General features: G+C 47.7%; 1 protein-coding gene across 5 annotated transcripts; it reads left to right on the plus strand.

The window, feature by feature from the left end:
* Nucleotides 1–12,159: 12,159 nt before the first annotated feature.
* Nucleotides 12,160–26,426, plus strand: LOC103651506 (uncharacterized). 5 transcript variants are annotated; one of them, XM_008677151.2, is made up of 14 exons: nucleotides 15,249–16,286; nucleotides 16,376–16,469; nucleotides 20,232–20,285; nucleotides 20,379–20,560; nucleotides 22,438–22,573; nucleotides 22,667–22,914; nucleotides 22,994–23,197; nucleotides 23,306–23,398; nucleotides 23,491–23,601; nucleotides 23,683–24,036; nucleotides 24,160–24,393; nucleotides 24,473–24,709; nucleotides 24,779–24,830; nucleotides 26,138–26,426. In XM_008677151.2, the coding sequence occupies exons 4-14, from the start codon at nucleotides 20,405–20,407 to the stop codon at nucleotides 26,170–26,172; spliced, it is 1,860 nt and encodes a 619-aa protein (XP_008675373.1). In that variant the 5' UTR covers nucleotides 15,249–16,286; nucleotides 16,376–16,469; nucleotides 20,232–20,285; nucleotides 20,379–20,404; the 3' UTR covers nucleotides 26,173–26,426. The 5 variants fall into 5 exon arrangements, 3 of the variants coding, with proteins under 3 accessions (XP_008675372.1, XP_008675373.1, XP_020406144.1); XM_008677150.3 differs by lacking the exon at nucleotides 20,232–20,285 and having other exon boundaries at nucleotides 12,160–16,286; XM_020550555.2 differs by lacking the exons at nucleotides 15,249–16,286; nucleotides 16,376–16,469 and adding an exon at nucleotides 16,516–18,982 and having other exon boundaries at nucleotides 19,068–20,285.
* Nucleotides 26,427–27,453: the final 1,027 nt, after the last annotated feature.

Below are 27,453 nucleotides of genomic sequence, written 5' to 3' on the forward strand. Positions count from 1 at the left end.
GTTTCTAACACTTAGACAAGTATATTAGTACACAAAACCAATGTACTAGGGCTTAGAAACATACCTTTACTCATGATTTGCACTTTGTTCATCCATGGGCATAAATTCACATTTAAGCACTTTGTGTTGGCACTCAATCACCAAAATACTTAGAAATGGCCCAAGGGCACATTTCCCTTTCAATCTCCCCCTTTTTGGTGATTTATGCCAACACAACATAAAGCAACTAAAACAAGTGCAAAATCACTTCAAATAAAACTCAAATTTATTTTGATTCTATTTTGGCATATATGGATCATCCTTTGCCACCACTTGGTTTGTTTTTGCAAATCAAACTCAAATCTCTATCTCTAAGTCAAACACACATGTTGAAGCATAAAGAGAGTCATTCCAAAAGAGATTGATCAAGGATTTCAAAAACTCCCCCTTTTTCCCATAATCACTACTTCTCCCCACAAGAAGCCAACTTTTGACAAGAGTGACAATAAAAGAGTGTTTTGACAAACTAAAAGCTCTACTCTACTATTTTCAAATCTGTAAAAGCTCTACTCTACTATTTTCAAATCTCTCAAGTGGTAGCTGATCCATTTATTGCTTTGGCCTTTATTTTCTCCCCCTTTGGCATCAAGCACCAAAACGGGATTAATCTTGGCCCTTTAACCCCATTGCCTCACCAAAATCTTCAATTAAGAGCAAATGGCAATAAGAGTTCATGAGATGGACTTGGAATAAGTTACCCTCTCATCGGAGTGCAGTGGAAGTCTTTCATGGTCCAAGTCCACCTTTTCCCTTTTAATTCTCCTTCGAGACTAAATCAAGCAAACTCAAGCATATGGTTAGTCTCAAAGGGTCAAGTTGTAATACATCCCCCCCCCCTAAACATGTGCATTACTTTGCAACGGACTTGTGAGGTCCAGGGAGTGTTTGTACAACTTGAGCACCACAATAAGCAACAAAAATGCAGAACGAACATGATCAAAGGCATAAACACATGTATGCTATACTTCAATCCAAGTTCCGTGAATCTAAGACATTTAGCTCACTACGCAGCCTGCAAAAGGTCTTCTCATCTAGAGGCTTGGTAAAGATATCGGCTAGCTGGTTCTCGGTGCTAACATGAAACACTTCGATATCTCCCTTTTGCTGGTGGTCTCTCAAAAAGTGATGCCGGATGTCTATGTGCTTTGTGCGGCTGTGCTCAACAGGATTTTCCGCCATGCGGATAGCACTCTCATTATCACATAGGAGTGGGACTTTGCTCAAATTGTAGCCAAAGTCCCTGAGGGTTTGCCTCATCCAAAGTAGTTGTGCGCAACACTTTCCTGCGGCAACATACTCGGCCTCAGCGATGGATAGGGCAACGGAGGTTTGTTTCTTAGAATTCCATGACACCAGGGACCTTCCTAAGAATTGGCACGTCCCCGATGTACTCTTCCTATCGACCTTACATCCAGCATAGTCGGAATCTGAATATCCAATCAAGTCAAAGGTAGACCCCTTTGGATACCAGAGCCCGAAGCAAGGCGTAGCAACTAAATATCTAAGGATTCGCTTCACTGCCACTAAGTGACACTCCTTAGGATCGGATTGAAATCTAGCACACATGCATACGCTAAGCATAATGTCTGGTCTACTAGCACATAAATAAAGTAAAGACCCTATCATTAACCGGTATGCTTTTTGATCAACGGACTTACCTCCTTTGTTGAGGTCGGTGTGTCCGTCGGTTCCCATCGGAGTCTTTGCGGGCTTGGCGTCCTTCATCCCAAACCGCTTCAGCAGATCTTGCGTGTACTTCGTTTGAGAGATGAAGGTGCCGTCCTTGAGTTGCTTCACTTGGAACCCAAGGAAGTAGTTCAACTCGCCCATCATCGACGTCTCGAATTTCTGCGTCATCACCCTGCTAAACTCTTCACAAGACTTTTTATTAGTTGAACCAAATATTATGTCATCGACATAAATTTGGCACACAAATAAATCACCATCACATGTCTTAGTGAAAAGAGTTGGATCGGCTTTCCCAACCTTAAAAGCATTTGCAATTAAGAAATCTCTAAGGCATTCATTGTTGGAACTTGCTCTCTGCTGCAAGTGGGCCAACGGGGGTGAACAATGGCGACAACAGGGTTACGTGCACGGGGGCAATAGCTCTGTTGATCTCGCCTCTCACGGGCACTGTGCGGGGGTATTTATAGGTGTCTGAGTGCCCAGCGTCTTGTCTTAAGGACGCATGTGCCCTCAGACGCCTAGTTTATCCCCGGAATATTCCCATAAAGCAGGGTTACAAGCTGTAATTACAAGTATGCCTTTACAAGTCAGGCCCGTAATACAGAGGCGGCCACGCGGGGCCCGTTACAATGGGCCAGATCACACGTGGGCCTTGGGGCTGAATGAGGCCGCGCCGTGTGAGGACGTCGCCGCAGGTCTTCGTCAAAGTGTCGAGTCCTGCGAAGGGTGTCCCTGCCCGCTTTGCCTCCGTCGGACCAGCGGCTGCAGCGAAGGCCTGGAGCGAAGGGTGGCGTCTTTGCCTTCGCCCCAACATTTGCCCTCCGAGGGACCAGTTCGACAAAGTCACCTGGTGCCGAAGACGTCGCTAGATGGCGGAGACGCTGCCCTCGCTCGAAGTGGTTCCGCGGGGGTTTTTGATGTGACCGTTGATGGACGGCGTACTGTTGGATTGCGGGTTTCCCGAAGCGTCGCGGCCTGTCGGGTTGTGGGTTTCCCGAGGAGCCGCGCCCTGCCTATAAAAGGGGGGCGGGGGCGGCGCTGTTTGAATTCTGCTTTCCGCGCTCCGTAAAACCCTAGCCGCCCGCCGCCTTGCTGCTCCTTTTCCTCCGCTGCTCCCTTTGTTCGCCGTCGTTCTGGCTCGAGTGAAGCAAACCGCCCGCCGCCGCCGACGGTACGTAGCCATGCCATCCTCTTCTTCTTCCGCCACCGCCACGCCGCCGGCCGCCGCCTCGTCTGAGGAGACGTTGAGTGACGCGATGGTGGAAGAGTTGCGCGTCGGCGACTCTGTTGAATTCGGTGTGTCACGGATGACGTCAGGCCGTATTGAAGATATGCAGCGGTTGGGCTACTTTGGCGACGGAGTCGCTCGGGCCCCGGGGACGGAGGAAGTCCCCGAGCCGGAGGGCGAGTTGGTTGTTTTCGAGGCGTTCTTCGCCGCCGGACTCCGCCTGCCTGCGCACCGGTTTGTCAGCGAAGTCCTGCGCAGATTCAGTGTTCAAATACATCAGCTTACGCCGAACGCCATAGTGGCGCTGGCGAAGTATGTCTGGGCGACGACTTCGTACGGCGGGCAGCCGTCGGTTGAAGTTTTCGCGAAGAATTATTGCTTGCATTGGCAGAAAAGGGTGGTTGAGGGCGGAGTTGCGCAGTTCGGGTCGTGCACTTTCACGCCGAAGACCGGCAAGACCACGATGCCAGTAGTGGAGTTGGTCCCGTGCGCCCGCAACAAGTGGGGCAGTTGGAATGAGTTTTGGTTTTATGTTTCTGAGGCAACTGTCGAAGGCCATCAAGGGCTCCCCGTGTCCGTAATGTGCTCTCACTATTACTCTGCGTATCCGCCTTTCGAAGTGGCAGAAGAGGATACAGACGAAGAGGCCCTACGGTACGCCGCCGGTCAGAGCAGCGGGCGTGATTTGGTTGAAGAGTTTGCGGCGTACGGGGTCTGGCCCTTGGCGCACGGCTGGGCGCTGGGCGAAGTATGCCCTCGCCAGATGCCCTTTCACGGAGGAAGGGAGGTGCGAAGTCCTGCCTTCGCACTGAGTTTGCGGAACCGTGACCCGGCCGCCTTCGTGCGTGATGCAGAAGACTTGGCGGTGCGACTCGTGGGGCGCTACGTGCCGAAGACGGAAGGCCAGCGCAGTTTCGATATCCGTGGGTCAAACGATCGCTTGAACAGGGTCTTTGAATTAAATCAACTGCCGTACGACGGCTACCCTGGTCAGGACGAAGCAGACCGCCGCGGGAAGAAACCGGCGGTGGAGGCCGGAGGCGACCCTGCGCTGGCGGCCGCCGCCTCTTCGAAAAAGAGAAAATTAGGTACTGCGATGGGAGGGCTTGGGGTGTCTGATAGTTTCGCTAGAGAGTTAATGAGGACGTGTGCGGCCCCGGGGGAGAGGATGTCTTCGCCCGAGCTCCGGGAGTCTTCGGCTCGGATGCTGAGGGTTACCGGGGGTTGCTGGCCTAAAAACATTCCTATCCCCTGGGATGAAGAGGACTGTTTTACATCTCGTATGGCTCGTCGGTGGAAAGTTTTTCCTTATGGGCGAAATATCGGTCATGTTGTGTGGGCAGTGATGGACAAGGATCGCCAAGCGGCGGCGCGGAAACGCCAGGCGACCGTGAGGGTTCATGAAGCCCGGCCGAAAAGGCAGCGGGGAGCATCGAAGGCTGAGGCCTCCGGCGGAGGCAAGCCGCCATTGCCGGCGAAGGCGGGTGCCTCCGCGCCTGGCAAGGCGCCGGAGGCGACGGTGGGCGCCGGAGGCCCCAAGCTGTCGAAGGTGGTGCCGTCCGCCAGCGGAGTGGCGGAGGCTGCGAAGGCGGCCCGATCGCTACCGCCGCCCGGCAAACGCGTTGCCGACTTCGGCACTGAGATTGATGTGGAGGATTATCTTGGGGGTGAGTCTATATGTATACACTTTTTTTTTTTTTTAATCTGTTGATGCGTTGCAGGGTTGGACGAGGGCCCGCTCGCTCTAGTTGTGCCTGGCGCGGCGGTCGCGACGGCTGCGCCAGCGCCGAAGGCGGGGGTAGAGACCCTTGGCGCTGGAGGCGAGGTGACTGCCCTCGCGTTGGTCAGAGACGAGGCGGACGCGGCGACCCGCCGGCTGAAAGGAGCAATGGAGGCGCTGAGTCAGGTCTGCCGAGCTTTTTTTTTTTTTTTTTTTTTTTTTTTTTTAACACGGGCCTTATGTGTGTTCTGCAGGTGGCTGACTTCACCAGCCGTACTGCGTCGGGGGCCCTTACGGCGACGTTGTCTGCCGAGGTCGAGAGACTTCGGACGCAACACGCGGACGCTGTCCGTGAGAAGTCGGCCTCCGACAGCAAGTGCCGCAAGCTGGCGGAGAAGGTGGCCGCCCTTGAGAAGGAGAAGGCAGACCTCCGGCGCCAGCTGATGGAGGAGAGAAGGGAGGCCAACGAAGCCATCGCCAAGGAGCAGTCTGCGCAGGCGGAGGCCAGGCTGGCGCGGGCGGAGGGCAATGTCGCCAAGGAGCTCGCCGGGGAGCTGCAGCGGCGGCTTGCTGCCTTCGAGAGCCGCGCGGAGGGGGCCGAGGCCGCGGCGCGAGCGGAGGCCGAACGGACGCGCACGCAGCTCATGACTTCATATCGCGAGCTGGGTGTGCGGACGAGCGACTTCGAGGTGCCGGAGCGAGAGGCCGGACTTCGCTGTCTGGAGTGGGTGCAGGAGGAACTGCAGGAGCTCCCCACTGTCTTGGCGGGGTTGATGTCGTTCACCTCCCTGGTCACCTGCGAGGCAGCGATGAACGCGCTCTCTCGCGAAGGCTGCCGGCACTTTGAGGCCCTCGACCAGGTGGATGAAGATTTTGGGCGAGATATCTTTGAGGTCGAAGACCCCGTGGTGAAGGAGTCCGGCGGGGCCCTCTTTGACCGGATGTGGGGTTCATACGGTCGAGAGGTGGTCCGGGCGCGGGCCGAGGCTGCAAGGGCTCAGGTAACGTTGTCGTTTACTCGGTGCTTGCTGGATGCGGTTTGTGCGTGTGTTTGCTGAATTTTTTGTACGTTTTGTCTTAGGCGGAGCGCGGCGAGCGGGTGGACGATTTTGGGGCGCTGAACAGCGCGCCGCCTGAGCCGGAGACCACCCCTGCGGAGGCCGCCACTGGAGTCGCCCCGGTGACCGCGGAAGATGCACCAGGCGCCCTTGTACCTGCTGCGGCCGGCGAAGGCCTACTCCCAAGGGTGGCCGAAGGCGCGTCTGATGCCCCCGCAGCTGCTGTGCCGGGCGCTGAAGATCCGGCGGAGACAACGGCGGAGGCGGCGGCGGAGGCTCCCGCAGCGGCAGGGCCTTCGCAGGTGGCGTAGGTGGTGTTTAGGGTTGAGGGATTTTTGGATGATGTACTGAATTTTGGTTGCTGCGCAGGTTCAAGATTTTGGGCCTGCGCACGCAACCGCTACTACTGGTTTTTTGGCGGCTTCGACCGCGGAAGGTGGAAATGAATGTGGTGGGTCTGTTTCTGAGTTTTTTGATTTTACTGACTCTGGGAGCTCGGCTGAATGGACCGAGGAGTCGTCGGAGGAGGACTTGGACTATTTTGCGGCCCTGGACGAGGCTGCGGCGGAGGCTGCGCTACATGCTGCGGACGCGCCAGGCGTGCCCGGTCCTAGCACCGGGCACCGACGACGAAGGGCGGTTGCGAAGCGTAGGATTAGTGCGGAGGAAGGGGCTCGTCTTCGCGTTAGTAGGGTTGGTCGGCAGGAGCTGCTGTCTTTGCCGGCCGTCTCGGGTGTGGGGGAAGGGGAGCTGCGAAGCCTTTTTGCTGGTGAGGAGCTTAGGATAATGTTATTTAATTATAGAGAGATGGGGATTATTCCTAAGGTTGAGCCGATGTAGGGCGTGGTGCCCTCGCTTGTGTATGTGCAAGGGTTTGTAAAATGGAGTGGTGTGCCCTCGCGTGCTTGTGCCTGCGAGGGCGCTGTGTACTTTGACTGGTGTGATTGATTGTGCTGTGCCAGTGTGATTATAATTGGTCTTGCTGTCGCTTCTGCTTTTGCCATACTGGGTCGGCTGCGCCCTTGGGCGGTTTTTGCGGTAGGCTCCGGCTGCGCCTTTTAGGCGACTTCTGCGCGAAAAGCCTTCGCGATAGACTTTGATTTTTGCGCACTTGTGGAGCTAAGTCCGGCTGCACCCTTGGGCGACTTCTGCGCGGTTAGTCTTCGCGATAGACTTCGATTCTTGCGCACTTGTTGTGCTAAGTCCGGCTGCACCCTTAGGCGACTTCTGCGCGGATAGTCTTCGCGATAGACTTTGATTTTTGCGCACTTGTTGTGCTAAGTCCGGCTGCACCCTTAGGCGACTTCTGCGCGGATAGTCTTCGCGATAGACTTTGATTTTTGCGCACTTGTTGTGCTAAGTCCGGCTGCACCCTTAGGCGACTTCTGCGCGGATAGTCTTCGCGATAGACTTTGATTTTTGCGCACTTGTTGTGCTAAGTCCGGCTGCACCCTTAGGCGACTTCTGCGCGGATAGTCTTCGCGATAGACTTTGATTTTTGCGCACTTGTTGTGCTAAGTCCGGCTGCACCCTTAGGCGACTTCTGCGCGGATAGTCTTCGCGATAGACTTTGATTTTTGCGCACTTGTTGTGCTAAGTCCGGCTGCACCCTTAGGCGACTTCTGCGCGGATAGTCTTCGCGATAGACTTTGATTTTTGCGCACTTGTTGTGCTAAGTCCGGCTGCACCCTTAGGCGACTTCTGCGCGGATTGGTCGCACGCGAGGGTGGCTAGCGCTTAGCCTCGCGGTGACTTCGAATTGGTCGAATGCCGAAGACCGTTGTCGCGGTCTTTTTTCGACACATGCTTTTGCGGGGGATTTTTCTCACATATATTACATGGCTCCGCCTCGTTAAAAACCTCACCCCCCGGGAGGAAAAGAGTGCGGGCCGGTACAAGATTGTTTGCGGTGAATTACAAGGGCGAACTCAGCCCTAGGAATTAAACAAAAAATTTACGAAGGTTGTCAATGTTCCAGGAGTGCTCCAGGTCCTCGCCATCTGGCGTTGCGAGCCTGTAAGCGCTGGGGGAAGCTTTTGTCTTGACTATGAAGGGGCCCTCCCACTTGGGCTCCAGCTTGCCCTTGGACTCCGTCCGAGCTGTTCGGATGAGTACGAGGTCCCCCGCGCTGAACTCCTTTGGGATGACTGCGCGGTCGCGCCATGCTTTGGTCTGGGCTTGGTATTTGTTTAAGGCCTGCAGGGCGAAGACCCGGTCTCCGTCAATGAGATCTTTGGAGGTTGGCTCATCCACGTCAGGGGTGGCTGACGGAGCTGTGCGCGGAGACCCGTGTTTTATTTCTTGCGGTGTCATTGCCTCTGATCCGTATAGAAGGCGGAAAGGAGTGAACCCGGTCGCCCTGCACTCGGTTGTGTTCAGCGCCCAGACTGCCTCCGGTAGCAAGTCGGTCCATCTGCCCTTTTTCTCGTCGAGGAGCATCTTCTTGATGGCTGTGAAGATTTTCCCATTGGCACGCTCCACGACTCCGTTGGACTGCGGATGATAGACTGAAGCGAAGGCAAGCTTGGTGCCAATGGAAAAACAGAAATCCTTGAAATCTTGATTGTCAAACTGCTTGCCGTTGTCAACTGTTAGCTCGGACGGTACTCCGAAGCGGCAAACAATGTTCTGCCAAAAGAATTTTTGGGCAGTCTTTGATGTGATTGTGGACACAGCCCTCGCTTCAATCCACTTGGTGAAGTATTCGACGGCTACGAAGGCGAACTTGAGGTTCCCCTGAGCGGTGGGCAAGGGCCCGACGATGTCCAGGCCCCAGCGCTGAAGAGGCCATGTATGGGCGACCAGCTTTGTGTATTGCGAGGGGTTGCCTGACCGAGGAGAGAACTTCTGGCAGGCTTCGCAGGACCTTGCGACTCGATTTGCGGCGCAGATCATTGCAGGCCAGTAAAACCCTTGTCGGATCACCTTAGCAGCCAGGGCCCTTGGCCCCGCGTGCGAGCCGCAAGTTCCACTGTGGACCTCGCGCAAGATTTGGATGCCTTCGGTTTCGGTGACGCATTTAAGCATTGGCTGACTGACCCCCTTCTTGTATAATTGGCCCTCGATTAGCGCGAAGTCCCGGCTCCGATGCTCGAGGCGCTTCGCCTCACTGACGTCGGTTGGGTGATAGTATCCCTGTAGAAACAGGGTTATTGGGGCCCGCCAGTCCTCGGTCATGATTAGGTGGACTATACGGTGGCCCTCGCTATCATTTGTTATTTGGAGCCCTTCGGGGCTCCGGACGGCTGGCGTGCCGATGGTGTGAAAGAATACGTCGGAGGGCAGGGGCTCGCCCCTGGCGGCGGCCTTGGCTAATGCATCGGCCTCCTCATTCTTGGCCCTGTCCACATGCTGTAGGGTGAATCCCTTGAACTGCCTCTCGAGACTTCGGATAGCCGCGAGGTATTGCATGAGCGCGGGGTCTTTTGCTGCATAGTCTTTTTCGACCTGACCGGCGACTATCTTGGAGTCTGTTTTGATGATACAGGTGGTGACTCCGAGGGCCCTTAGCTTGCGGAGGCCGAGGATGACTGCTTCATACTCTGCTATGTTGTTTGTACATTTGTCGGATTCCAGAGCGAAGCTGAGGCGTGCTGCATATCTGTGTTTGACTCCGGCTGGTGAGGTGATGACTGCAGCGACGCCTGCCCCCGCATGACACCATGCACCGTCGCAATGGATAGTCCAGACCTTTTTTGTGGATGGGTCCGGCTGTGTTACTGGCCCAGTCCAGTCGACGACGAAGTCTGCCAGGACTTGCGATTTGATGGCTGTCCTGGGCTCGAAGCTGATATGGTAGCCGGAGAGCTCGGCTGCCCACTTGGCGATTCTCACTGATGCCTCCGGGTTCCTGAATAGTTCGCCGAGTCCCCTGTCCGAGGTGACTCGGACCTTGAATGCTTCAAAATAATGGCGCAGCTTGCGCGAGGACATAACAACTGCGTAAGCAATCTTCTCCAGCTCTGTCATGTTGCATTTGGATGGTGTCAGGACTTCGGAGACATAATAAACAGGGCACTGTCTGACTGCGCCTTCGACTGTCTGCTCCTGCACTAGTGCCGCGCTGACCGCGTGCGGCGAAGCCGCGACATAGAGCAATAAGGGGAGCGAGGAGTCTGGGCTTGTGAGGATGGCCAGCTCCGCCAGGTACTGTTTTAATGAGGCGAAGGCCGCTGCTTGCTCCGGTCCCCAAGCGAAGTCCTTCGCGCCGCGGAGGGTTTTGAGGAAGGGGAGACTTCGCTCGGCGGACCTGGAGATGAATCTATTGAGGGCGGCCATCCTGCCTGTCAGGCGCTGGACGTCCCTGGCGGACTGCGGAGGCGACATGTCGACGATGGCCTGGATCTTGGTTGGGTTGGCCTCGATGCCTCGGCGGGACACCAGGTAGCCCAATATCTTGCCCTGGCGGACACCGAAAACGCACTTTTCCGGGTTTAGGCGGAGTCGTGCATCTCGCATGCTCGCGAATGTTTCCGCCAGGTCGGCGAGGTGGTCCTCCTTATTTTTGCTGGCGACGACGATGTCGTCCACATATGTGAATACGTTTCTGCCGACCTGCCCTTCGAGCACCGTTTTGGTGAGTCTGGAGAAGGTGGACCCGGCATTCTTGAGACCCTCCGGCATTCTGACAAAGCAATAAGTGCCGAAGGGTGTTATAAAGCTGGTGCTGGCCTTGTCTTCCTCCTTCATGTATATCTGGTGATAGCCGGAGAAGCAGTCGAGGAGGGACATGACCTCGCATCCGGCCGCGCTATCGACTATTTTGTCGATCCGTGGCAACGGGAAATTGTCCTTTGGGCAGGACTTATTGAGACTGGTGAAGTCTATGCACATGCGCCATTTTCCGCTTTTCTTCTGCACCATCACAACATTGGAGAGCCACGTGGGGTAAGCCACCGGCTCGATGAATTTAGCCTCCAGGAGGCGATGCACCTCCGCCTTGGCGGCTTCTGTCTTTTCATCTGACATCTTGCGAAGCTTCTGCTTTTTGGGTCGCACCGAAGGGTCAATCTCCAGGCTGTGTTCGATTATGGCTCGGCTGACTCCGACCAGATCGAGGGCAGACCAGGCGAAGACATCTTTATTCTTGGCCAGGCAGCAGAGAAGTTTCTCTTCTTCAAGTGACGTGAGGTCTTCGCTGATAGTTACAGTCTGTTTGGGCGTGGCCTGATCGAGGGGGACAGTCTTGGTCCCGTCTTGGCACTGCAACTGTGCCTTGTCGTGCTGCTTGTCGGTTGGGCTAGCCGGCGCAGGGACTTCGCGCTGGGTCGTGAGACAGTGTACATTTCTCTGACCGGGCACGAAGTCCCGCTCTATGTTGCGCGCCGTCTGCTGGTTGCCGTAGATTGTGATGGCGCCCAGCGGGCCTGGTATCTTCATACATAGGTACAACCCGTGGATGGCGGCTTCGAATTTGTTGATGGAGCCTCGGCCCATGATGGCGTTGTATGGATATACCATGTCGACAATGTCGAAGGTTATTTGCTCACTTCGGGCATTGGGTGCTACACCGAAGGAGAGGGGCAACTCTATCTTGCCAACTGGAAAGGTGCCCTTGCCGCCGAAACCATACAACGGGTTGTCCGAAGGCTTCAGCAAGCTGTGGCTTATGCCCATGCGGTCGAAGGCGTGGAGGAAGATGATGTCCGCCTGACTGCCGTTGTCGACGAGGACTTTGTGTAAGTCCCAACCTGCCACGCTGCAGTTGATGACCATTGCGTCGATGTGGGGGGGCGCTGCGTAGGTCGACGTCTCGCGCGTCGAAGGTTAGCGGTATGTGGGACCACTTCGTCTGCACGACTGGGCCAGTGACGGCGACATGGTTGATGCTGCGGTAGTGGTCCCGCTTCTGCCGCTTGGTGTCGAAGTCGGTGCTTGACCCCCCTGTTATCATGTGAATGACTCCGCGATAAGGTTGATCGGCGAAGTCTTCTTGCTTTGGGGGATGGGGAATGTTTTGGTGTTGCTGGTGTGGTGGTGGGGGTGGAGGAGGTACGATTTGTACTTCCTGATGATGTTGGTAAGCGTGGTGCGGTGGATGCGGAGCGGGGGCGTGGACGTATGGTGGAGTGGGTGGCTGGTAGTTATGCGCGACAATTCTGGGATTGTCGGCCGGCTGCGCCCTCGCCATTCTATCTCTGGTGGCCTTCGTCTCGGGGCAGTCTTTGGTCTGGTGGGCGCAGTCTTCGCCGTGGAAAAGGCAATAGAACCGGCGCGGCGGCTGCTGCGCCCGCCCTCGACCCCTGCCGCGCGTTCCATTTCCGCGGCCTTGGGGGGGATATTCCTGGCGGCGAGGGGGGTCAGCAGCAGGCTGTTGGTTGACGATGTTGTGGACTTGCTGCTGACTGCGGCTGTCTCGACTGGAGTCTGGCTGCGAAGTCCTTGTCCACGTGCGGCTGGACTGCGGAGTCTGACTGTTGGGTTTCCGTTGCGACTCGACCTTGCGCTGGTGGAGCTCTTCGGATTTGGCATATTTTTCGAAGAGCTGATATAGCTCCTGCAAGCTCTTGGGTGGATCCCTGATACAATGGCTGTAGAGGACGCCGGCCCGAAGGCCATTGATGGCGTAGTGGATAGCGATCTGATCGTCGACAGAGGGCAGCTGTGACTTGAGTGTTAAGAACTTGCGGTAATACTCCCGCAGAGTCTCCTTTTCCAGCTGTTTGCAAAGCGAGAGCTTGGCCAAAGCGTCGGTGTCTGGACGGTACCCTTGGAAGTTGAGGAGGAACTTGTCCCTGAGACTTCGCCACGAATCAATGGACAGCGGGGGCAATCTGGTGAACCAGGTGAGTGCTGGGCCCTCTAGGGCGATGATGAAAGACTTTGCCATTGTGGCCTCGTCCCCTCCGGCTGATGCAACGGCGACTTGGTAACTCATGATGTATTGCGCCGGATCGGTGCTGCCGTTGTACTTGGGGTATGCCCCCGCTCGAAAGTTGGCTGGCCAAGGCGTCACTTGCAGGTGTGGCGCCAGGGGACTTCGCTCGTCGAGGTAGTTGATCCCTTGGAATGGCGCGCCGTGCTGGGGGGCGTAGTCATGCTGGGGGAAACGCGGGTTCTCCGGCTGCGCCCGGTGCTGCAGGGGTTGGCCGTGCTGTCGGCCGAGGTAGCCTTCGCGCATGTCCTCCGGCTGAGCGCGTTGTTGGAGGGGTGGTTCTTGCTGCAAACCGAGGTGGCCTTCGCGCTGCATCAGCGCGATCTCGCGCTCGAGGTCTTGGGCTTTCTGCTCCTCGTCGCGTATCATTTGCCGCACTTTGGCTAATGCGGAAACACGTTGGCGCTTGGCCTCCAGTATCTCTTTCTGCCTCTGGAGATTGCGGTTCCTGAGGCGCAGGGCGCGCAGCTGCAGCTGTTCTTCTGTTGAGACGCCGAGGGCCTCACCATCCTCGGTGAGGTCGGCGCCTTCCAGTGGGGCGAAGCCTGGGGGCGGCTGCGACTGTCCTTCGGTTCCGCAGGTGCGGAAGGTGTCGTCTTCGCCGGTGTGGGGAACATTGTCCTCAATGGGCTCTTGGTGGGTGGATTGGGTGAGGGCGAGGGCCTTGCCCTTTCTTGCGGCCAGCAGTGCTGCCTTCGCAGCCTCGTCAGCCTTGGGGTTAGCTCTCTTGGGTGCCATCGCGGGTGGTTTTGTCGTAGCACGAACGGTGGGCGCCAAATGTTGGAACTTGCTCTCTGCTGCAAGTGGGCCAACGGGGGTGAACAATGGCGACAACAGGGTTACGTGCACGGGGGCAATAGCTCTGTTGATCTCGCCTCTCACGGGCACTGTGCGGGGGTATTTATAGGTGTCTGAGTGCCCAGCGTCTTGTCTTAAGGACGCATGTGCCCTCAGACGCCTAGTTTATCCCCGGAATATTCCCATAAAGCAGGGTTACAAGCTGTAATTACAAGTATGCCTTTACAAGTCAGGCCCGTAATACAGAGGCGGCCACGCGGGGCCCGTTACAATGGGCCAGATCACACGTGGGCCTTGGGGCTGAATGAGGCCGCGCCGTGTGAGGACGTCGCCGCAGGTCTTCGTCAAAGTGTCGAGTCCTGCGAAGGGTGTCCCTGCCCGCTTTGCCTCCGTCGGACCAGCGGCTGCAGCGAAGGCCTGGAGCGAAGGGTGGCGTCTTTGCCTTCGCCCCAACATTCATACCATGCTCTTGGGGCTTGCTTAAGTCCATAGAGCGCCTTAGAGAGCTTACACACGTGGTCAGGGTACCGTTCATCCTCGAAGCCAGGGGGTTGCTCCACGTACACCTCCTCCTTGATTGGCCCGTTGAGGAAGGCACTCTTCACATCCATTTGGAATAACCTGAAAGAATGGTGAGAGGCATATGCTAACAAGATACGAATGGACTCTAGCCTAGCCACAGGAGCAAAAGTCTCCTCAAAGTCCAAACCTGCGACTTGGGCATAACCTTTTGCCACAAGTCGAGCCTTGTTCCTTGTCACCACTCCGTGCTCGTCTTGTTTGTTGCGGAACACCCGCTTGGTTCCCACAACATTCTGCTTGGGACGAGGCACCAACGTCCAAACTTCATTCCTCTTGAAGTTGTTGAGCTCCTCTTGCATGGCCAACACCCAGTCCGGATCTAGCAAGGCCTCTTCTACCCTGAAAGGCTCAATAGAAGAGACAAAGGAGTAATGTTCACAAAAATTAACTAATCGAGACCGAGTAGTTACTCCCTTGCTAATATCTCCCAGAATTTGGTCGACGGGATGATCCCTTTGAATCATCGCTCGAACTTGGGTTGGAGGTGCCGGTTGCGTTTCTTCCCCCATCACATGATCATCTTGTGCTCCCCCTTGATCACACATCTCCTGTTGATGAACCTGTTCATCGTCTTGAGTTGGGGTATGCACCATAGTTGAGGAAGAAGGTTGATCTTGTTCATCTTGTTCCTGTGGCCGAACTTCTCCAATCGCCATGGTTCGTATAGCGGCCGTCGGAACATCTTCTTCATCTACATCATCAAGATCAACAACTTGCTCTCTTGGAGAGCCATTAGTCTCATCAAATACAACGTCGCTAGAGACTTCAACCAAACCCGATGATTTGTTGAAGACTCTATACGCCTTTGTATTTGAGTCATAACCTAACAAAAACCCTTCTACAGCTTTGGGAGCAAACTTAGAATTTCTACCCTTCTTCACTAGAATGTAGCACTTGCTCCCAAATACACGAAAGTAAGATACATTGGGTTTGTTACCGGTTAGTAGCTCATACGACGTCTTCTTGAGGAGGCGATGAAGGTAGACCCTGTTGATGGCGTGGCAAGCCGTGTTCACGGCTTCAGTCCAAAAGCACTCGGGGGTCTTGAACTCTCCTAGCATCGTCCTCGCCATATCGATGAGCGTCCTGTTCTTCCTCTCTACCACACCGTTTTGCTGTGGTGTGTAGGGAGCGGAGAACTCGTGCTTGATCCCTTCCTCTTCAAGGAACTCCTCCACTTGAAGGTTCTTGAACTCGGACCCGTTGTCGCTCCTTATCTTCTTCACTTTGAGCTCAAACTCATTTTGAGCTCTCCTGAGGAAGCGCTTGAGGGTCCCTTGGGTTTCAGACTTATCCTGCAAAAAGAACACCCAAGTGAAGCGGGAAAAGTCATCAACCACTACACCATGACACAATTTTAGCGTCAAACATCTGACGGTAAAAATAGATGTTTGGCGACAGCAAGTATGTCACAAAATAATACCATCACACTATCTGTCGGTAATTATTGCGTTGGCGTCAACAAATCTGTCGGCAATAATTTCGAGTTATTGTGGCGGTTCATCTGTCGGTATAAATGGTTATGCGTGGCACACCGACTGTCGGGAAAACATAGCATCAGATCATCTGTCGGTACATGAATGTCTTGAGTAATTAATAAATTAATTTCAACTAATATATTTAAGTAATTACTAAATTTCAACTAATATATTTATATACTGTACGACTGTACCAATTAAGCTCCTGCCCACGCCTGGCCTGTGGGCAGCACGCTACAAGCCTAAAAGGCAACAAAAAAAAAAGACAAAAGCAACCCAGGATTCGAACCTGGCACCAATCGCTCCTAAGGAACAACTCAAACCAGCTGAGCTAGAGTTCACTTGTGTTACATGGTGGAGAAATATTCTTAAGAAGTAAGATCTATAGGAATAAATTAATGAACCGTTTTCCCTGGCCGAAGCGCTCTCTGTTATTCTGTACGCATCTTCTCCTATCCGTGAGTCCTAAACCACCGCGCCGCTGCCAAAAACCTAAACCACCGCGCCGCTGCCCCCGACGCCGTCTTACTTCGCCCTGTTCTTGCCCCTTGAGACTCGGACCTCCAGCCGCCTGTCCTGTGGTGCGCAGACGTGTTCTTGCTCCTGTAGGATCTTTGATCTCTTGTTGCTCGGCTAATCAAAACGGAAGCGCCACCATCTCTGGACTTCGACCACAGGCGACGGTGCACGCCCTGCGCCGACGCGTCCTCCTCCGGTCCCTCCCCCATCGACCACCGCAGCACCGTCCAACGCTGTGCCCTGTGATCGTGCGGTGGTGTAGTCTGCTGCTGGTGCCCAAGACTGAAGAAAGATAGTTCAGGTTTCAGAATATTTATTAGTGCCATTGTAAATTTGTGATAAAAAATTTATGGTGAAGAACTGAAGATATTTATTTGTGTTTGGCATAAGTCTACTGCTGCTGCTAGCGAGGACGAGGGCGGGCGCCGGACCACCTGAAGGAGAAGTGCGTGAACAACGCTTGGACGACATCCATTGATCAGTGGTAATCTTTACTTGTTACTTTTCCATCTCCTGTTGATTTGCACCGGAAAAAACTAATTAATTCAGCTTTTATCTTTGATACTTGTAATGATTCGTCCTTTTCCACCCTTTTTGCACTTACATTATGAAGCTGTGAAGGGTACATTTCATCTTATTATTTGTTAAGGTACAACATGGATAAAAGGTGGATGAATGAACCTAGGTATATTTCTAACAATGTACTATAAACCATTATTTTGTAGTAATCACCTTTGACCAACATATTGTTATTGTACCTAATATTTATAGGCACACAAAGGTCTACATAGATGGGGTAGTTGGATTTATTGAGTTTGCGTTTAGCAATTCTATAAGTGGAAACAAAATTCTATGTCCATGTAGAAAATGTGTTAATTCTCTATGGAAAGATGAAAATGAAGTTCGTGCGCACTTGATATGTGATGGCTTTCAAGAGGGATACAAAAGGTGGACTTATCATGGGGAAAGAGACTCTGTGCCTATTAATAGTCATGACTACACTGATACAGAGGCTGTAAACAATTCAGACGAAGATGACATAGCCAATTTGGTTCATGACTTAGCTGGTGGTCTAGATGATAAAGGGGATTTTGAAGTATCTGATGGTTTAGATGAAACTGATGTAGATTTAGAAGCCATCAATCAGTTAGCGATAGATAATACCCAAGACCTATACCCCGGGTGTAAGAAGTTCTCAAAGTTGCATTTCTTAATAAGAATTCTTCACTTGAAATTGCTTGGAGGGTGGACAGATAAAAGTTTTGATATGCTACTAGATCTACTAATGGAGGCTTTCCCTGATGGCTTGGCATTACCAAAAAATTTCAATGAAGCAAAGAAAGTAATTAAGTGTCTAGGACTCGGGTATATCAAAATTGATGCATGTGAAAATGATTGTATTTTGTTTAGGAAGGAGTATGCTAAGTATGATGCATGTCCCACATGTGAAAGGTCACGCTGGAAATCAAAAAGGATAAGTTTAAATGGAAAACGTGTACACAAGGTTCCATGCAAAGTTCTTCGTTATTTTCCAATAAAAAGAAGGCTTCAGAGGTTATTTCTGTCATCTAAGATAGCAAGTGACATGAGGTGGCATGATGAGGAGCGTATACAAGATGGATTACTAAGGCATCCTGCAGATTCACCTCTCTGGAAGGATTTTGACCAAAAGCACCCAGTGTTTGCTTCTGACAGTCGCAACATTAGACTTGCTTTAGCTACAGATGGTTTTAATCCGTTTAGGTCCATGAATGTTAGTTATAGCATTTGGCCTGTTATTCTCATCCCATATAACTTTGCACCATGGTTGTGTATGAAGCAAACGAATTTCATTATCTCATTGCTCATTCCAGGCCGTAGATCTCCTGGTAGTGATATAGATGTTTATTTTGAGCCACTAATTGATGATCTGCTAGATATGTTTGTTGAAGGGGTGAGAACATATGATTCTGCAAAGCATGAGTATTTTCAATTACGTGCTGCAATAATATGGACCATATCTGATTATCCAGGCCTAGGGTACATTGCAGCATGTACTACATCAGGTGAAGTAGCATGTATTGAATGCCACTCATATACATGTTCTCTACGATTGAAACAAGGTACAAAAAATTGTTATATGGGACACCGTAGATTCCTGGGCCCAAACCATCCATATAGATTTGATCTAGATTCGTTTGATGGTAAAGTTGAGGACAGGCCAGCGCCTAGACCACTTTCTGGAGAGGAAGTTTTATTGCAAACAGAGAATATGCACACAGTGCATGGGAAAGGTTGCCAACATAAAAAGAAAGCAAAAAAGAAGGAAGGGGAGCCTCCTATCATATGGAAAAGGAGGTCTATTTTTTTTAGGCTTCCATATTGGAAGGATTTAATGTTACGACATAATTTAGATGTCATGCATATCGAGAAGAATGTGTGTGATAACATTGTCAACACCCTCCTAGGCATTCAACGGAAGTCCAAGGATAACTTGAAATATCGTTTGGATCTTCAGTCCCTAGGCATTCGAACTGAGCTTCATCCTATTCCAGTGGGTGACAAGTTATATTTACCACCAGCATCATATACAATGAGTGCATCTGAGAAGACGTTATTTTGTGAGGTATTGAAAGGAGTAAAATTTCCAGATGGATATGCATCAGATATAAGAAACAATGTGGATGTGAAGGAGAAGAAGCTTGTTGGGCTAAAGAGCCATGATAACCATGTTCTGTTACAGTATTTACTCCCACTTGCTGTGAGAAGGATTTTACCAGAAATAGTTAGTGCTGCACTGATTCGTGTGAGCAATTTTTTCAAGCAAATCTATTCGCCAGTTATTCGTATAAGCGATATGCATAAGCTAGAGTCAGAAATAGCTGAGACTCTAAGCATTCTTGAGACTATATTCTTGCCATCCTTTTTTGATATTATGGTACACTTAATGGTTCATCTCCCTACTCAAGTCAGAATTGCTGGCCCTGTTCAATTTCGTAATATGTACCCAGTGGAGAGGTAAATTTTGATATATTTTAGAAATAAATTAAACTTAGTTTTACTCAAAGGGAGGTTTAACATATATGCCATTTCTCCTTTATAGGTTTTTAATGAGATGTAAGGGCCATGTTCGCACTAGGAGTCACCCAGAAGGGTCAATTGCAGAAAGTTATCTATTTGATGAGAGTCTCACATTCTGTTCTCGCTATTTACATTGTGAAACTAGATTTAACCGGAAAAAAAGAAATGATGATGGCTTGGATGTTGATTTAATCAATACCACCCCTTTCTTCCATAACATAGGTCGTGGATTGGTTGGTAAGCGTAGTGTCACATTAGACCACAAAACATGGCTTCAAGCACATAGATATGTCTTGTTCAACTATGACCATATAGAGCCTTACTTGAAGTAAGTTGAACATTATATTTTATAATCAATATCATTCATTTATTTCATGATTACTAAATTATAATGTTTGTTTAGGAAACATATAGAATACCTTTACTCTGCTGGTCATCAAAATCAAAGAGCAATCAGTCGTTTACACTATGAGACTTTTCACGAGTGGTTTAAGTCACATGTAAGTATCTAGGAAAATGTTTATATAGAATATAGTTCCACATTATTTTTTTAGTACAATAACAATCTTCAAAATCATCAGGTGGAAACAACGAGTGAGGAAGTACCTGAGGAGATAACAATATTAGCTAAGGAGCCTAACATGGTTGCACATTCTTATGATAGTTATTCTATAAATGGGATAAATTTCCATACACATTCTTATGATGTGGGTAGGTCAGTGCAGTGTAGTGGTGTAGCCCTAGTTGCACATGCAACAAGTTTTGATGGGACAAACAATAATAACCCAGTATCAATGAGCAAAACTTATTATGGTGTTATAAAAGACATTCTTGAGCTGAACTACCATCACCAGGGAAAAATAGTATTGTTCAAATGTGATTGGATTGATAACCGAGTACGAGACAAATGGGTCAAAATAGACAAGTTTGGGGTGACAATGGTCAACTTCAAGCATTTATTCAATACCGGTGACAAGGAATTAGATGAGCCATTTATTTTTGCATCTCAGGCAACTCAAGTTTACTATGTGCAAGATCCTATTGATGCTGATTGGTTTGCTGTTTTAAAGTCAAAACAACGTGACATGTATGATATGGAAGAAAGGCTAGACAATAGTACAGAAATAGGTTCTTTCTTGCCAGATTTGGATGCAAACACACAAGTTAATGTATCTTTTGGTGGTAGTTGTGTTAGGACTGATATAGATGGAATAATGATTGCCGAAAACCAACCTAGCAAGTAAGATATGTTTATATCTGTTTACACAAAAATGTTTCATTTTACGTTGTAATCTCTTTGTCTTGATTGTAATCTCTTTATGTCTTGATTCAGGAGGAAAGTTTGTAAGAGGAAGAGGAATGGGTAAAGAAACGGAGGTCAATGAATATGAACTACAAAGGGCTGCCAACATAAAAGAAAATATGAAGAGGATGAGATCTCTTAATCTCCATGTACCTAGTACTATGGTTAATAAAGAAGGAAATGGATCACATCGAGCCAATAAGAAACATAAGGTTAATATATTTCCCTATTTAATAAGTTCATGTTTTTTACATTTAATTTAATAGTACAGTTATAGAGTTTCCAAAACCAAGCAAATTTCATGTGTTGAGATTTTCAAGTTTTGAAGAGAAATTTGGAGTAAATTGCAGATTTCCAACTTGATACAGTTTTGGTTCAGCTAAAAACAGTTTGCTTTACCTATTTCTGGACCCCTGTATGATTTAATCTGGGGGATTTTGGCAAAAGGTTGCTATAGTAAACTTGTAGATTAACTATAGGAGAACAACTTTTATTAAGTGTTAAAGCTCTAAATTTATATGGAATTGGTATAAAAAGGAGTCTAAAGATGTAGTGTTCAGTTTGGAAAATCAGACTTAAATTCAGTCCTGCTGATTTTTCAGTCTGAAGCAGATTTGGGATACTCCTTAAGGGCTGATCCATGTAGTTCTGGGCTGTGAGTGCTGTACCAAAGTGGAAGACCATACTTTGGTGTGCAAGTTGGATTAAGGGTAATGCCACTAAAACCAGTTGGAACTGACAGTAACAGTAGTTCAAAGATTCAATGTGCTAAATCTGAAATTCAGACTTAGTCTTGTTTCAGCACACAGACATTGTGTGTTTGGCTCAACTTTGGAGCTCTCTAGTGCTTGATCCTTGGAGTATTAAGCCATATCTTTATAAGAAGAGTTGAAGAACATATATTAGTGTGCAAGTTTGATGTAGGGAGGTAGCTCTGTCCCTATAAAAGATGAATTTGGCTCTGCAGTCGAACTGAAGAAGTTCAGTGCAGTTAGTGTAGTCTGAATTTTCAGACTCGAAATAGTATCTGGCAGAGACTGAATTTCAGTGTTAGTGATCAGTTTAGAGTCTTGGTGCAGCAAATTCTTGTGGTTTTGGACTGAGAATTCTGTAGCAAAATGGAAAAATAAAGAATAAATCAAATGACATGCATTAGAAACCAAATATCCAAAACTAGATACTTTCAGTTGGGAGTGAGGCTTCTAGACATCAGGCATCCATCCCATACACATCTCAGCCTATAAACACAAACAAGGGCGAGCAGCAGGAGATGATCTTGTTCAGTTTCCAAACCAAACTCTGAACGTGACTGAAACAGCCCTGCTGCACCATCTGCACCTCCCTATTCAAGCCTTGTTATTGCACAAATCACCATGGCAACAAACCCATCCCTTTCAACCAAAAGCATTCTCCAACCATAGCTCTATTAGTTTGTTGCATTAGTCCAAGACCAAAAATGAAAGGATCAAAAGTTACAGTGCCCCAAAGTACAGCCAATGTCACTGAAAATTCAGTTTCAGAAATCTGAAACAGCATCACACTGAGTCTCACAGAGGGTTTTGTCACTCCTTTTTCTCCAAATTCTACACAATAACAAGTCAACCCTTTGCATAAACATTGTTCCCATTCATATGGACTTTGACTTTACTACATAACTCTTAACTAAAATCTCCATAAATTAATTATCATAGAGCTCCAAACTGGGCAACTTGCTGCCATTCAGGTTTCAGAACTGAATTAAAATTCAGTTATTAACCAATCTGAAACTTCAGAAATACGTGTCATTGAAATATAACGAATCTGAATTTGTGTTAAGTTCAACTACTCTATGTTTGACCAATTCTGCAAAGAAATCATTAACACTTACAATCGGCAGAGAAACCAAGTCTGAATTTGTGCTAAGTTCAACTACTCTAAGTTTGACCAAGTCTGAATTTGTGCTATGTTGCTTGTATCTAGATGATCTTTAATTAGTTTAAACATGCACATACAATTTCGCATGCTAGATCTATTGATTCTCTCATTATTACTCGGGCATGTACTCCTCATGTCTTGACGATTAGTAATGTTTTCATTTCTTTGTGTGTAGACGAGGACATTAGCAGCTTCAACTAATGGTCCTACTTTGCGATCAAGGACTGAAAGGGATATTGTTGATGATAACCACGAGGATAGTACTTCTGAAAATAGTTATGAAGAATCTGAAAATCCCATCAATGATGAAGGTAAAAATCAAACAAACTTTAAATTTATTGTAGCAATTTTGAAAATAGTTATCTAGAAAGGTTTTCATCTGTTTTATCTTCTGTAATAAGCAGAGCAACCTATTGGGCATCAAAATATAAGGAAAGGAAGGGGCCCAACCTTGAAGAAGAACATATATTCAAGTAGTGGTGGGCCTAAAATCTGCATTACCCTTAATGAATATGGACAACCAGTTGGTAGGAACAGCAAAGAGTTTGGTAATTTCATAGGAACTTTGGTGAGGAAAAATATCCCGGTTTCTTGTGAGGATTGGAGACTAGTTGATTCTAAAAAGAAGTTTGAGTTATGGACAAAAGTGAAGGTAATCTGATTTAGTGAGATAATTTGGCTTAGCCTATTGTCAGTAGATTTGGTAATCAACTACATTTTTGTTGAAACAGGAATACTATGAAGTGGATGAATCTGGTATAGATTATGTTATAACATCTGCAGCAAAAAAGTGGAGAGAGTTTAAGGCCGACCTAAAGAGCAAATATTTTGATGAAACATTGAGTTTTGAAGAGCTTATTGCTAAAAGGGATGAAAGGGTGAAAGAATCTGATTGGGAGTGGTTGATAACTTATTGGATGTCTCCAGAAGCCGAGGTACATGCTGATTTGTTTTGAATTGCTTTTTGAGATATAAACCTTCATTAAACTATTGTATGAATGAATTTGTATTATTGTTTTGATAGATTCATATTTATGTTGTAGGTTCGTACAAACAGAGGTAAAGATAATCGTTCAAAGCTGACTATGTCGCATGCAGCTGGTAGCAAGAGTTATGCTCGTGTGGGGCATGAACTGGTAAAAAAATTATAATCACTAGTTTGTATAATCATTAGTTTAATTTATGAAAATTCTAGTCAATTACTGGACCAAATCATGTTTTCTTGTAGGCCGAGCAACAAGGACGCCCTGCGAGAAGAGATGAAATATATGTTAGAACACACACGCGTAAGAACAAAGAAGGGGATATTGTGCCTCTACCTGGAGCAGAAATATTCATTGTGAGTACACACATATTTTTGATTTGTGTAATAATTAAAATATAAGTGAACAAAATATAATATATGTGTGGTCCTCTTAAGAATAAATTTGAAGAAGCTGTTGCTGAGAACCCAGAACTGAAGGACAGAAGTATTGAAGATGGTGATTTATATGCACATGTTTTTGGAGAGAAAGAACCAAGAGGTCGTATTCGTGGTTTAGGCTTAGGACCAACTCCACAAGATGTAGGCACTCCTGGAACTCAAATGAAAATATCAACAAAGCTTCAAATGGCATTGCAAGCTCGCAGTCAGTCTGAGCAAGAGGTTAGAGCCTTAAGACAGGATATGAATCAAATGAAAGAGAAAATGGATCAAATTTATCAAATGATGGTAGCAGCTCAAGGGGTGCAACATATAGAAAGCCCATCACAACATGGGTCTAATTCTCGACAGGTGATATAATATTGCATATGTTTAGCCAGTGTAGCATATATCGAGCAGTTCGCCGTCTATCTTGTTAATTAGGCTTGTTTCCTTTATCTCACTAACACTTTTTCCCTTTTTATTTTTCTTTAGAACTCAAGGGTGCATCGGTCAGATGAGGTGGCACATGGTTACAATGGTAATGACCATTCACCAAATATGGTTGAAGATGACTTGCACCTTACTAGGCGAGTTGCAAGCACTATGGGCCGTCCAAGGAATCGTGAAGATGTTAATACTATTGAAGAGCAAAGTCGCAGGCGAGACATTGCAACAACGGTACCTCAAAGAAATCATGGATCGCCTCAAAATGCAGATGATAATCATGTAATTTCTCATCTATCACTTCATATTTATGTTTCATTATTATTTGAACTTTGTAATCTTACTTCGCATATTTTATTAGGTTGGTAAAGAAGTCATATTATATTCTATGATGAGATCAGAAGTTCCTGTTGCAATAGCAAATATTATCTCAACCGACCCAACCACAAAGGTTGCAGATGTTCCTCTTGGAAGGGAGTTTACACAGGTTTTTGTGACTCGTGTGCTAAAAAGGGAAAGTACTCTACCACGACCATACTTAGGTGTAGAGAGTATGGGGGATGCTCTTTTTATGCCCGTTGCATGGCCAACGAACAAGGTAATACTACAACCTTGTATTTTATTTATGTAATTAATAGAACAAGCTTCTAATGTTCTATATTTTTAGATGAGTCGTAATAAAAAATCAACATTGACCCAAGGTTCTACAGCAGCAGCAGGTAAATATTTTCTTCATATATATTTGTGTATAAGTGTAGAGATGGATTAAAAACTGAGTGAATGGTACTATTGCATAACTGTGCATCTGAATCATTCTCTGATTTTGTAGACAATTCTTGTCTCTAATATGTAATTGTTTGCAATGGATCATAATTGTTTGCTTGGATGTTTGGCTCTTCTGCTGGTGCTTTAGGAAACCTCCTAGGTGGCATTGCTCTCAGCTATTTTTCTCCCAAAGTCTTGTTTCTGTTTTTCACAATCCTTCTCCAGCTCTTCAGTACATCACTTCAGCTCAGTTCTGTTCATTTCTGTTTTGTTCAGTACATCATTTCTGCTCAGTTCTGTTCATCAGTACATTATTTCTGCTCAGTTCTGTTCGATCAGTTCAGTTCTGTTCAGCCACTCGGTTGATACATTTTCTGGTTACAAGCCATTCACTGATGCAACACTTTAGCATAATCTAAAATCTGAAATCTGAAATCTGTAATAGCTTCAGGAACTCGGTTTATACCAAACCTCCTAGGTGGCATTGCTCTCAGCTATTTTTTCCCAAAGTCATGTTTCTGTTTTTTTTGCAATCCTTCTCTTGCTGCAGTTCTTCAGTACATCACTTCAGCTCAGTTCAGTTCTGTTTTGTTCAGTACATCATTTCTGCTCAGATCTGTTCATCAGTACATCATTTCTGCTCAGTTCGGTTCGATCATTTTAGTTCTGCTCAGTTCTGTTCAGCCACTCGGTTGATACATTTTCTGGTTACAAGCCATTCACTGATGCATCTCTTCAACAATCAGGTAGTAGACATGAATCTGAAATCTGCAATCTGAAATCTGTAATAACTTCAGGAACTCGGTTGATACTAGGAATCTGAAATCTATACACATAAATCATTCACTCACACATGTTGAAATAGCTTCAGGAACTACTCTATACAATCTATACAATCACTTCCATGTCGAAATAGCTTCAGGAACTACTCTATACAATCTCTGAAAAAAACACTATGAAAAGAATTCTTGAAGGCCACCAGCTTGAAGGCGCCCGGCTTGAACCATCACATCTTCTACGACGATGCAAGCGAGATCATTTGTTGGATCAGAGATCAATGACTGAGATTGTATATGTGCACTATATATATGCACCTCTCCATCATTTGCATTGGATATTTTCCCTTCTTTGTAATCATGTGCATTCATTACATAAATATATGTATTAATAGACCTTTATTGCACTTTCAGTTTGTATTTTCTGTTGGGAGTTTATAGACCTGCTGATACAATAATTGACATATTATCAAATTATGTTGTAGGAAGAGGAGCTGGAAGCAAGGATCAGATTGCTTGAAGTGTGAAAAAAATGATTACTCGCATGCATGCTAGCTGTTGGCGTAACACCCAGCCGATGGAGAGATTTTAGTTTGCTAGATGTATATTTATACTTTTGCATGTAATAGAACTGAAAGATCACTTCAAAAAATTAGGAAATTCGTGTATGCTATTATTTTTATATGTTCATCACAGGAATCGTGTTCTAAACAAATATATGTTGGAATTCAAAGTCAAAGATTGATCTCTTTCTTTTACTAATCAAATTTCATATATTCTGAGCTAAATATTATTCAAGTTGTCCTGCAATGTGCATCATAATCGGTTTATTATTTGTTTCATTAGCATATATTTGTATGCATGGATTATTTTTTTTAAACTGCACATAGGGAATAACATCAGACAATCTGTCGGCATATAGACTTTTAGCGACACACAAGCCGTCGACACATATATGTCTGTCGGCAAAAGTATGTCTGACGGCAATGATATGTCTGTCGGCAAAAACATAAACATTGCCGACAGATAGTATGTCGGTACATATATGTCTGCCGGTAAAGCGTATTGCCGACAGGACTTTCGCCGACACACATTATCTGTCGTTAAAACTTTTTACCGACGGACTGTGAGACGTTATTCAGGTGTTTTACCATCAGATAGTTCGTAGGCAATAATGTGTCATGGTGTAGTGAACAATAACTAGACCATACTTACTTCCTCCTATGCTCAGATAGGCGACGGGTCCGAAGAGGTCCATATGCAGCAGCTCCAATGGTCTTGAGGTGGTCATCACATTCTTGCTGTGATGTGCTCCTCCCACTTGTTTACCTGCTTGACAAGCTGCACAAGGTCTATCTTTTTCGAATTGAACGTTAGTCAGACCTATTACGTGTTCTCCCTTTAGAAGCTTGTGAAGGTTCTTCATCCCCACATGTGCTAAGCGGCGATGCCACAGCCAGCCCATGCTAGTCTTAGCTATTAAGCATGCATCTAGACCGGCCTCTTCTTTTGCAAAATCAACTAAATAAAGTTTGCCGTCTAATACACCCTTAAAAGCTAGTGAACCATCACTTCTTCTAAAGACAGACACATCTACATTTGTAAATAGACAGTTATATCCCATATTGCATAATTGACTAACCGATAGCAAATTATATCCTAGAGACTCTACTAAAAACACATTAGAGATAGAGTGCTCATTAGAAATTGCAATTTTACCTAACCCTTTTACCTTGCCTTGATTCCCATCACCGAATATGATTGAATCTTGGGAATCCTTATTCTTGACGTAGGAGGTGAA

The sequence above is a fragment of the Zea mays genome, chromosome 3 (genome assembly GCF_902167145.1).
Source record: "Zea mays cultivar B73 chromosome 3, Zm-B73-REFERENCE-NAM-5.0, whole genome shotgun sequence".
In the NCBI taxonomy this organism is placed as follows: Eukaryota; Viridiplantae; Streptophyta; class Magnoliopsida; order Poales; family Poaceae; genus Zea; species Zea mays.

What these genes read in the sequence shown, in the direction of transcription:
- LOC103651506 (XM_008677150.3), top strand. Translation starts at nt 20,405, where the DNA reads ATGGGTAAAGAAACGGAGGTCAATGAATATGAACTACAAAGGGCTGCC. An exon ending in GAGCCAATAAGAAACATAAG is followed by an intron (nt 20,561 to 22,437) that starts GTTAATATATTT and finishes CTTTGTGTGTAG; the next exon opens with ACGAGGACATTAGCAGCTTC. An exon ending in GGATGTCTCCAGAAGCCGAG is followed by an intron (nt 23,198 to 23,305) that starts GTACATGCTGAT and finishes TTTATGTTGTAG; the next exon opens with GTTCGTACAAACAGAGGTAA.